The sequence below is a fragment of the Vigna radiata genome, chromosome 8, assembly GCF_000741045.1.
Source record: "Vigna radiata var. radiata cultivar VC1973A chromosome 8, Vradiata_ver6, whole genome shotgun sequence".
NCBI lineage: Eukaryota > Viridiplantae > Streptophyta > Magnoliopsida > Fabales > Fabaceae > Vigna > Vigna radiata.
In genome coordinates, this window is record NC_028358.1 from 17,848,050 (window position 1) to 17,860,991 (window position 12,942).

At 33.6% G+C, this 12,942-nt stretch overlaps 1 protein-coding gene across 1 annotated transcript in view; it reads left to right on the forward strand.

Moving 5' to 3' along the window:
* Nucleotides 1-11,972: 11,972 nt before the first annotated feature.
* The window catches only part of LOC106770318 (probable amino acid permease 7), a 2,454-nt gene continuing 1,484 nt past the window's right edge, over nt 11,973-12,942 (forward strand). The window contains exon 1 of the mRNA XM_014656132.2: nt 11,973-12,019. Within this exon, the coding sequence (XP_014511618.1) occupies nt 11,973-12,019 (47 nt within the window). The remainder of the gene's footprint in view (nt 12,020-12,942) is intronic.

A 12,942-nucleotide genomic window follows, 5' to 3' on the forward strand; every position in this document is an offset into this window, starting at 1 on the left:
AGTTGGGAGCTGACCTTTGGCATTCAGTGTACTTGGATATATATTTGGTTTCTGTAATCTTCAGAAGCAACGTTTTTTGAACTGAGAAAGCTTAATACAATAATGTTTGTCAGAGGAAAGTTCTTAGAAGATTTGTTCATAGTTCCCTTGCTTGGTCTCGTGAAAGGAGAGGCTCGCGTATCGTGTGTCGATAGTCGGAGCAGACTCTTTTCGAGTTAGCAAGGTGCTCTGCCTGGTCTTGTGAAAGGAGAAGCTCGCAAATCGTTGGTCGATTGCCGGAGCGGTTCACTTCAAGTCGGTAGAGTGGTCTTCTTCCGGTTCGCTCGTCGAAGGAAGGTTTATCTATCTGATTTTCATTAACTTAATTGTAATATGAGAAAAATACTTTTAGTGAAACTGTTAATCACTCTTTACAGTGATTAACGACTAGACGTAGATTCTGTTGAATCGAACCAGTATAAAAATACTCGTGTGATTTTTCTATTCCCTACACTCATTTTATTTTACGCATATTAACTGTTTGATAAATTTTCTGAAAGAAAATTGTTTTTCGAAAAAAAGACCAATTTCATTTTAATTGTGACCGAACACGCTTATACGCTACTCTAAGTTTTAATTCCGCTGCGTTATACTCTTCGAACCATACCCCCCCGATACCAACAATATTATCGTCAATAGTAATGTTAACCCCTTTGACCCTCGACTGAATGACCCCATTTACAACCCTCAGGTTTGTGTAGAAAACCTCTACCAAATCTGGATAGCAATTTCCTTTCGTCTGGACAAAATCAGTAAGCCCTTGATATGCAATCCATTCTTGAAAAACGAAACCTTCTTTCTTGAACAATTGCAGGTCGAGATACCTGTGAGGAACTACTGTTTTTAAATGTCTCCAGTATAAACACTTTACTCGGATCTTTTAATCACTTATCCATCAAGATGGGTTTGCGTTTCTTGTAACCCAGGCACCCTTCTCTTTTCTTCTTGATGATGATGATGAAGAAGCCATGTCTGAATAGAATTCTCGGAACGTCTTTCTCAAATTCTCTAGTTTAAAAATACAAACGATACGTCAAATTATACTAGGCTTTGACCTATAAATTGAAAAAAAAAACATGGTATACGTCGAATATTTTTGATATTTGACGTTTTCTTCTTCAGCCTCCTGCCCTTTGGTATCCTTTTTTTAATTTAAACCGCCCATAACCTCCTATTACCCCTGCCCTTTTGTTTCCTTTTTTCATTCAAACCGCCTATAACCTCCCGTTACCATTATATTTTAAGATAAGATAAACATTTTTTTTAAAAATTTTATTTTATGAATTTGTGTAAATTTATCTTGTAATATTTACATATAAAATATAAGATTTTTCGGTGAAATTTAAAGAGAATAAAAATTTATTTCTTTAAAATATTATTTTAATTTCAAATTAATAATAATAATAACAATAATTTATGAGAATTCAGTTTTAGTTATAATAATTAATATCATAATAAATATTATTATATGATTAAAAGTTATGTGAAATGAATGTTTTTCTTAAATCCCAACTAAAAGATACGTATGATTATATTAAAAGATTTTAATTGATTTTTAAAAAATAATACTTATTATATCAATAACGATTAAGTTGAGTGATAAAGTGAAGGTGAAGATAGATTATTGTTTACAAAAATTGAGAGTTAGTAGAAAACATTGAGACAAGTTAACAACTGAAATGCATCAAACCAAAAGCCAAAGATTGAGAAGAGACAATGTGTATCTAGAATTGTCAGGTTTTATCGATGTACAAGACTTGTCCTGAGTTCAAGGTACAGACAGACCTATCTCGGCCAAAAATTAGGACAAAATGAGTTGGGTCGAAGATTAAGGCAAGTTAAGTTTGATCAACGGTCAAGACTGGTTGACCCTATAAATGAATGTTGGGATGGGTGATTCAGACTAAAGGTCGAGACAGGCTAAAATAAGTATAAGTTGAAGGTCGACCAAAAGTCATTGGACTTTTCTTTTAGGGTTTGTTAGGTGCCTTAAACATTTATACATGTATGTAAGGCACCAAATACATATGTAGCCACTTTGGAAGTTATAATATGCATTTGCATTTTGGTTATTAGTTTAGAATGATTCTTATAAAGATTAACATCATTTTTGCGATTCTTCCGGTACTTATCAACCTGCTAGATTGTGACATCTCCATCTCTTTCTTATCAACCTCAAATAGAAGTAAATAGTCGAGATTGTCGGGCCAGATTATGATTGTACAACCTACAATTTTATTAATTAAGGATAATGATACTTAGACAACAATTTTTTGACAACAACCTAAACCTAAATGTACATTTGAACATCATCTACATGTCATTCTATGATTGGTCCATGGTGGTATTTATGATTATTATTATTGATTGTGAAGTAATTTTGGACCAATCATAGAATGACACGTAATGTTCAAATGTTGTCAAGAAAATGTTGTCTAAGTATCATTATCCTCATACTAATAATCAATTCAAAGCCTTATAAATTAAGAAATGAAAATGAGCTTTTAATGATGATTTATGGTGACAACGTGACTGGTTATTGATCACACGTTTGTTAAAATATTAAAAAGTATAGAAATAATGCATGAGAGAGTTCAAATTTGCTTTTCTAATAATGTTAATCATAGTATTTTATTTATATTACTAACTTATTATAACTATTAAATTTTTCAAAGTAATTTATTTGAATGTGACCAAATTTTTCAAATATACAGATAATAAAGTAATGATACATTGTATATTGTCAAAAAGTTGTTAACATATCATGGTCCTTATTATTATTTAGAATCGATTATATTAACTGTAGAAAAATTTAAAGTGGAATTATATAAATACAGAGGGTCACATCAAACTTTTTAACTTCCATTCCATCCCTCCAGAATTTCTTGAGGGCAGCAAATATATTAATTTTTCTATGATTGATGTATGAACGTCAAACTTGGCAGGGCTTCGACGTCCATACGAGATGGTGTTAGTCAGTTACTGAGCACTATTACACTATGTACGTCATCAGTTCATCTATAAATATAGTCATTAAGCATTATTACACGATGTATGTCATCTATAATTACAGTTGATGTCTTCCTCAACCAGAAGCCAAAGGTCGTTAATTATTTATTATTTTTTTAATTTTATTGTTTAATCATCAAATTTAACGTCTCACGCCCTTGTAATTTAACGTTATGCGTCAATTTGTTCTTATCTGAAACAAACGAGATTTATTATTAACTTTTTCAATGGATGATAACGTCGAATCTGACATTATCTACGTTCGTCTATAAATATGGCTTGAATATCAAGTAATGACTTGCTTCCTATTTCCGTATTGAACATATTAGGATTCATGCTTTTTATCTCTAAGCCCTTTCCCTTTCCTTCGATTTCATAACATTTTTGTTCTTTAAATTGCATTATGCCCAGTTGAATGTCAAAGTGCCTCATTCATGTCTCAGTTCATATGAAAGTGGCCTTTGACACTCAACTGGACAAAATGCTTTTTATAGTACAGAAATGATTAAGTTATCTTACTGAAAGGAAAGTTCTTAGGAAAAAGAAATATGGTTCACAATATGTTTAATGTTGAAACAACTTTGAGAACTAAAATATTTAATGACTTGCTTCCTGTTTCCGTATTGAACATATTAGTATTCATGTTTTTTTATCTTTAAGCCCTTTCCCTTTCCTTCGATTTTGTAACAATTTTGTTCTTTAAATTGCAATATGCTCGCTTGAATGTCAAAGTGTCTCATTCATGTCTGAGTTCATATGAAGGTGGCCTTTGACATTCAATTGAACAAAATGTTTTTTATAGTACAAAAATGATTAAGTTATCTTACTGAAAGGAAAGTGCTTAGGAAAAAGAAATATGGTTCACAATATGTTTAATGCTGAAACAACTTTGAAAACTAAAATAATGATATAAAAAAGTTGTTCAACTTCATCCTTTGACAATGTATGGTTCGTGTTTTAAATGGCTTGGAGTTGTTTCTACCATTAGAATTCAGAGCTATCTGATTTCCCGTGGTGGAAACAACTTCAATTTATATAGTTGACATCGAATATTGAGTACATTCGATGCAAGGGCCTAGAGATACTCGTCATTTTTTTGAGATAGCCGACGTCCTGTATTTTGGAGGATTGCAAAATGAAATCCAATTTAAAAATGACAACATCAAAAATGAAGACCGAAGATGATGAAATACATTATAACCAAAATCAGGTGTAAAAAAATTTAAACAATCAAAATAATTTAGAATGTTTTTGAAATTCATAAATGTTAATATTTTGCTATGGTTTTCCACCATGCCTTCATGGATAACAAAGAAATGACTTCATTTAAAGGAGGAATTGATGGAAAACCAAAGGAAAAAGTTAACATGAATTTGGTTGCGGAAGTTATGTAGGATAGGTTTTCAAAGGGTTTACTTAAAATTCATAAGTGTTAACATTTTCCTCTGTTTTTCCATCATGTCTTCATCGTTAACAAAGACATGTCTTCGTTTAGTGAAGGAATGACGGCAAAACAAAGGAAAAAATTTAACATGAATTTGGTTAGGGAAGGTTTTCGAATGGTACAACTTGAGATGAAATCCAAATCTGTTAACCTATTTCTTCTGTAACACCCCTTACGGAGTCCCACTAGAAAACAATAGAATCCAAAATTTTACGCCAATTTTTTTTTATTTAAAATTAACATTGCAAAAATAAAATCTCAAAGGTTTAAGCGTCTTAGAACATAAAGTTCAACCTTACAATATCAAACCCATTATTCAAAAACAAGAAATAACTTTAAGACATGATAAATTCCCCATAGCTAATTCCCAAATCTCTCATCGTGCTACTCCAGCCTTGCATTATCTGGAACACCATCTACTCTCGTACAAGTACAATCATTGTAGGTGGAACCACAACCACAAAAGAAAAGGGGTGAGTAACTAAGGACATAATATAGCATATAATTTCAAAGTCAAAACATCATAATATAGACAAAAGTAGTCATCGCATCACAACACAACTCAGTATTCAACTCATAACTCAAATCATCACCATCCGGACTATCATAGTCATAACATTACAATACATCACAGTATCAAACTCATAACCCAAATCATTTACACAAGCTTTTGTTGTTTCCTTGAATTTTGTCGTACCGAACCTGTTTCGCAAATTCGAGCCGCCTTCCATCGCAACTTCAGGCCATCTCCCCGACTCCCCAAGGAATTACGAGTAAAAAATTCGGTTAGGCGCACCTACCGAGCATTATACTTACACGAGCCGAAGTCATTAGACGAGACATCCAACCCTCTTTAGTCCTCGCGCACGAGGATAGGGTGACACCTGAATCTCAGTCTCCGTAGAGAACTCAACACATTATCGTATCGCAATACGAATACCATCGGTTCAACAAAAATTCCAAGAAATGACAGAATTCTTGCTCTCACAACTTCACCATCACAACCATACACAGATCACCATCATATACAAAGTCAACCAAATTCATTGACCAACAATTAAAAAAATCACAAATAATTAAATAACTTAATTTAATTATTATTTTTTTTCCTCGCACCCCCATGAAATTTACTAATTTCACACTTCAATCAACTAGAATAACATTTCTAGTGCACCCCCACTTTTTACTAATAACACAACACCAAAGAAGACACTTATTTCCAATATACCCCTTTTTTCCTTTAAACACACTCCCTTTCCAACCACTTGTCCAAGTGGAACCCATTGTACCATTTTAATTAAAAAAAAAACATATTTTCTCTCACCCAGGTGGGCCTCACGCAGGTCCACCTCCAACTCATCTTCACTCTCTCATTTTCTCTCTCTTATTTACATAATTTCCTCCTTTACGTGACATTCACCTTTCTTCATCAATTTATTTATTTATTATTATTTTTTTTATAAGAAAACACAACCAAAACTCTTTCTCTTTCTTCCTTTTTCCTACTTTTACGTAACATCTCCTTCCACATATCTTCACACTACTATTTTTACAATTTAATCTTCTCTCTCATGCTACCAACACTCACGGCCCCACCACACCTCCTACTCTTTTCTTTTATTTTATTTTTTTCTTTCCTTCACTCTCTACACCACAATTTACGTACTCCACATTCTTTATCTCCTTCTTTTCATTTGAATTTTCAACACCATCCGAAATACCCATTTTGTTCTCACTCACCACTCAACATACTCTCTTCTCTGTCTTTCACTTTTTACTTTTACAACTTTTCATTTAAAACTCTATCACCTTAACTCTTAACTTATGTAACACACTCATTCATTTTTGGGTAATGATACTTTAACACCAGTTTTTGACAAATATTTGACACCACCCACGTGTCAGCTTGTAATTGGTTCAAGTGGAAATATTTTAAAAAAAAAATTGAAAATGACGTGGAAATGGAGGGCTTAGGGTTCCAAGAATTTTTCATTTCGTGGGTTTCATTTTTTAGGATTTCAAACAATGCACATCTCATTTCTGAAAGAGAACCCATCAGACGTCCCTCGACCCACAAACCTCCCTTGACCATAACTGATCGTTCACCGGCAAAGGACCATTCACCAAACCGCCGCCGTTCACCGGAGGTATGTTCGTCGCCGTTCTTCCGAACTTTTTGTCGTTTCCAAGCACCGTTCAACACTGAAACCACCATTGACGTGGGTTTGGAAGTTTCCTGTCGTTCGCTTCGCTGCAACCTCGTCGTAGGAAAAAATCACCATTGGAGACAAAAAAACAAATCGCGTAAGACTTGAGAAAAGAATTAATTTGGTGGTTATATGCAAAGAAAGAAAATAAACATGCAAATGCAGTTGATTCAATTGGTTTTAAGAAACTATGGATGAATGGTGTTGTTGGGGTTTACAATTTCATCTTATCNACTCTCATATATNTANTNTTCTTATTTNCTTCNCTTATTTATCCAATTGCCATGCAAACTTTCTAATCTACTATTGCACTATTTTCATAATTAAATGGTTTCTGCAGGCAGTTCATGTTGTTGCACAATATGGTCAGACATCTTTCTTAAATCACATTGTAGTAAAGTACCATGCCGATTTTGATGTGCCTAATAATGTTGGAAGGAGTCCTCTTATCCAGTATGCCTTGAAGCTTTTGATTGCTATGTACGATGAAGAAATCGTATTTTAACAATGACTTGGTTGTCAATGTCATGGTCCAAAATTTGCATCTTTCTTTTGCTTTTAATGCACTCATAAATTGGTTAAAATCTACATAATGCAGATTATGCTTTGGGCTAAACTGTATATTTTCATGTAAACTAATTATTTTTATAGAGTATTTTGACCAATGAAATGTTTGCTTGCACTTTGAAGAATTTTGAAGTACCTTAGGTATGTAATATATTGTGTCAAATTTGTTGAAGCTCACCCTAAATGATTTTATTTTTTCTAATAATTATGCTTGCATATTCAGCAAATCCATCGAATAGGTTGAGTTTCTTCCTTCATTTTTTTTTACTTCTTAATTCTCTTGTCCAGGGCCGCATATAAGGGATTTGCTGACACAATAAGATTGTTTCTATTTAGAGATGCATGCCAACGAAGACAAGATAAATATGGTATAGCTAGTCAACACTTAATTTCCTATACAGTTTTTATAAGTTCTCCAATTATGTATTTCTTATACCATGGGGTACCTCTCTAGTTTTAAGTATGGTAAAAAACAGTTCAACATAGACTCTCATAAGCATAAACATACTTGAAGTCATTCCATAATATGTTGTGATTAGACATCACTTAGGTGGGCACTGCATGTTATATGTGAAATGAGTACTAAACAAGTTTGCATGATTCATGAATAATACTGTATTAGATTAAAAAAGCTTTTATTATTATTATTATGAATTACTACGCATACAATTTACACAATGATTTCATGGTCTTGATGTTACTGTTTCATTGGGTTTGGATGCTCGACTAGTCTATTTGAAATCTAAGAGGCTTGACACCTGCCTATAGTTTCAAGACTTTGTTTGGGGTATATATTTTAGATTTTTTGTTGATATCTTAGACTTTGTTTGACATTTGACAGATAAGTCATAGAAGTTGACTACTATTTTTCATTATTACAATAGATTAAATTTTTTTGGTAATACTTTCTAAACTGGTTGAGTTTTTCATTTTGTTATAGTTGTATTGATATTTTTTTCTTTTTCGTGATGATACTCAATGAAACTAGTTTTAGGCTGTACACCATTGCACTGGGCTGCATGCAGAGGCATGTGTTGTGCTTGTACATGCAGGCACAAAGGAACACAACAAACCGTCTTGGTGGTCCAACACGTCTACACTCTAATCCAACCAAAGTTTTTAATTTTGTTCAGTTGGATTATAATATTTCTTAGTTTTATTTAAGTAGCATAACATCATTTGAATATTGGACTTAGTTTGATGTAGATATGATTGTGGAGTTATTGTTTTAAAATTTATGGAGTTGTGAGATGGTGTTCAGAAATACGAAGGCAAAACAATGTTCAATTACACTAGTGTAAGTTATCAAAATTTTGATGTTGTGTAAATTTGTATCCCATTGAACATTAGCATTATATTGATATTGTGTGCATTTTTTTCTTTGCAGGAGGAACTGCAAAAGGTTAGAAAGAAGTATGTTTGTGATTGAATTTTGGATGTTGACAATGTGCGGATGGATGAAGTGTTACAACATTTAAGGTTTTTTAAGATGTACAAAATGGATTGTAAAAATGTCATTTATGGTTTTTTATCACTGTTACAAATTGTAATGATTAGGTTTGAATGTACATATTTTTTTGTTGCAAATCATCAAAGAAATGTATTTTTTACATTAATTGATAATGAAATTTGAAGTTAAGAATGATCAATGTGTTATATTTCGTGTTCATTATGACATGGTTAAATAGAATAATGATCATATGTATGTCCAATAAGTGTTAAAAGAAAATTGTTCATTAAAAAATGAATGCCATTTTGAAAGTTGACCTCTCTGCAAAAATTTTGTCTGAACTCTCCACTTATTTGGCCTTTGCTCCTAGTGTTGTTTATACATAATGAGTTTTACAAAGAATGGTTCTTTGGTCATGGAGTTGGATATGAATGTAATAATCAATGCCTGAAGATCACTTGTATGTCCAATAAGTCTTAAAATAATTTGGTTCACTTAAAAATCAATGTCATTTTAACAGATGACCCCTGTCTGCAAAAACTTTGTCTGAACTCTCCACTTATTTGGCCTTTGCTATCAGTGATGTTTTTGCACAATGAGTTTTACAAACAATGGTCTTTGGCAATAGAGCTGGATATAAATGTAATAGTCAATGTCTGAAAATCACATGTATGTCCAATAAGTCTTAAAAAAAATTTGGTTCACTTAAAAATCAATGTCATTTTAACATATGACCCATGTGTGCGGAAACTTTGCATGTGTTAGAATAACTGCAACGGAATTATTAGCGTGGAACAAACCAAGAGGGGGGGCTGAATTGGTTATTTATTTTTCGCGTGCCTTTAATAATTTTTCTCTTTAATTTTTCTCACTAAGCTGATAATAAAATATAAACAAAGAGTAAGGGAAAGAGAAAAATGCACAGGTGATTTTATCCTGGTTCAGATCACAAGGATCCTACGACTAGTCGCTTATCTCTAACAAGATAAACTTTTTCATTATCACAAAACAATTACAAATATTAGTCACAGAGAAAAATAATTTGTAAAGGTTTAGAAATACCACCTCTCTTGAAACCACAAGACATGAACTTACAAACACCTCCTTTGAATAATCACAAAGGATGACCACCTCCTCCGAATGCTTCACGAAGGATGATTCTCTTCCAATCACTTCCTCGGACACACCAAGGATGAGTAAGCTATTCCTCCGTCACCGCAGTAACACTTCAGGGCTTTGCAGATGAGAGTTTCCTTAGCTTCAACAATCTCACAGAGTTCTCAAAGAGTTCAGAGGTTCTTAGCACAAGGGAAGAGTTCAATTCGAAATAAAGAGTGAGCCATTTTATAGACTCAACCCAATACCCTTCCATTCTTCGAAAACAGGCCATCTAACGCATTTAATCGATTAACATAAGTATTAATCGATTAAAATGAGTACAACGGCTAGTTTTTCAAATCTGAAACACCCAACGGCTAGTGTTAATCGATTATTCTCAGGATTAATCGATTAACTAATCGATTAAAACTTACTTTAATCGATTATTCCAGGGGCAATTGGGTTTTCAGTGCTAGCCTCGTTTTAATCGATTAAAACTTGGTTTAATCGATTAAAACAGCTTGTGGAAGATTCTCAATAAAAATAAATTACATATAAACCACAAGAATCAACCCTAATACATTTTAGAGCACTATTACATCATTTTTGATTATTAATAAAGCTTTATAAAATACGGAGATCTTCAATCCTTCTTTGTGAATCTTGTCTTGTGCAAATTTGTTCATCATCAAAACTTCATCTTTTAATTTTGCTAACATTCTCCCTTTTTTTTATGATGATCAAAAACTATCTCCAAGTTTAAAGCTTAAAGCTTTTTGATAATCTGAAAAAGAAAACAACTCATAAAGGAAGAGAGCATTAGAAAATAAAAGGATCTCTTTAAACAATATTCTCCCCCTTTTTTTATCATTAGAAAAAATTATATAAATGTCTCCCCCTTAATGAAAAGAAGGTATGCATAAATAAAACATGAACATCAACATTTTATTAAATTTAAGAAAAAGCAAGCATACATTCATAAAGATAAGCAACAAAACACTCAAAGAAGATCTAGAATTCATCACTTTCATCACTATTAAAGTGTTGTTCTAGTCCTGAAATCCTAGTGTCTAGGTTCCGGAGATAAGTACAAATTTCCTCATGGCGAATGTTTTGAATATTCATCATCTCATGCTGAAGGCGAGCCATCTCAGTCATTTGTCTAGAAAGACTCTCTAGACTATTCTTCATTTATTTGAGAGGAGCCAGCAACATTTGTGGGGTCAAGCATGGGGTTATCTGCATCTTCTTCTTCTTCTTCTTGAACGCCAGCAACATCATCAGGATGAGCAAAGGAGTCCCCTTGCTTAAGGAATCCCATTTGTCTTAGGGAATTATCCCCAATCCTGTGGGTCGGGAGCACAGTCTCATAGTGCTCATTGGAGATATCTACCCCTTTATACACACAGATCTGAGAGACAAGGAGAGGATAGGGAAGTGGTGCAGCATCTAACCTTTTCGCCTTGAACATAATGGTTTGGAACAGATGAGGCCAGTTGAGAGGGATGCTTTGAAATATCCCATACATGATTATGAGATCCGTCTCAGAGCACTGTGCATGATTGGATCCCCTAGGACAAAGGAGCCAAACTATGAGGTAGTGCAAGAGGCGCTCTTCCATCTTGAGACCTCCAGCAAGATAGAGACGGGCGTTGCGTTGGCGAGGATTGCGGAGAAAGGATTGAAATACCATTATCTTGTTGAAATTTGCAAAATCACTTGGAACCATTTGTGAATTTTCCAACACAGGAACCTTTGCCACATTGGTACAGACATCATTGTCCAAGACAATATCCACCCCTTTGACCCTTGTTGAAAAGATTCCATCACGAACCTTTAAGTTGAAATAAAATACCCGAACGAGATCGGGATAGTACCTTCCACGGAGTTCCATGATGTGTTGAACTCCTTGCTCAATAATAAGATTTGGAAAAGAAAAGTTGTGAGAGATATACCAAGCAAGATCAATGAACTTTTGCTTGATGAGCTTTCTCTCCTTCCAAAATTGTGAGAAGGATTGTTGATCTTGATCATCGGATAGCCATCCTTCCACGGTAGCATCTCTTCTCCGGATATTATTTTCCGAAACTTCACTAGTTCTTCTTCTCCTTCTTCTTGAGGGTTCAGCCATTGAAGTTGATGGAAGGCAAGGATTAGGATGAATGAAAGAAGAAAGCAAGAGGGATATCCTTTAAAGTGGTTCAAGTATGGAAAGTGGGGATAAGTGGGGTATAAATAGGTTCAAGAAAGCTCCCCAACGTTCATATTTTGGAGAATATGGCCGTTTATAGCCGTTTTGAGCCGTTGGCAACGGCTATAATCATCAATGCAGCGCAGAAATCTTTAAAAAAAATTGTCATGAGCGTTTTTAATCGATTAAAGTGGGTTTTAATCGATTAATTAATCGATTAATACTTGGATTAATCAATTAAATCATTCGTAAATGCATGGTTAACATTTTTAATCGATTTACACATAGATTAAACACGATAAACAACGAAAATTTCAATATTAAGCCAAAAAATGCCTATTTTACTATTTCTAATATGCCTAGATCTCTTCTAAGTTCAAAAAATCTATCCTTAGGCAATGCTTTGGTGAAAATATCCGCCAATTGATGCTTAGAGTCTATGAATTCCATTTCACAATCACCTTTTTGGACATGATCTCTAATGAACCTTAGGGAATTTTGGAGCTTTGGAACTGTTTTGGGAATAAGTGTGGTCTCTTAGGAGTTGCAGATGAATTGGCTAGTGAGTCCTCTTCTTGCGGTTGCATTGTAAATATCATGTATCTTGTCTCTTAGAATTGTGTTCTGAAAAGAGAGAAAAGAAAAGAGACAAGATGGAAAAAAAAAAGAAAAAAAATACAGAAAAATGAGAAAAAAGTAAAAAAAAAAATTGTTTTGTAAATAATGGAGTCAAGAAGAGGATTGAATTAGAGGTTTTGGGTGTGATTTGACTGTGTTTACACTTGTTCCCCATTGCTCCTCTATTCCTTTTGGTTTATAGCTTCTTATCCAGATGTACCCTCCCTTGTCCTTGGCCCCATTACAACCATGAAAAGACCTTTTGATTTGAACATGCATATGTGTTTGAGTGTTGATATTAGAGGCTTGCCAAGTCTAT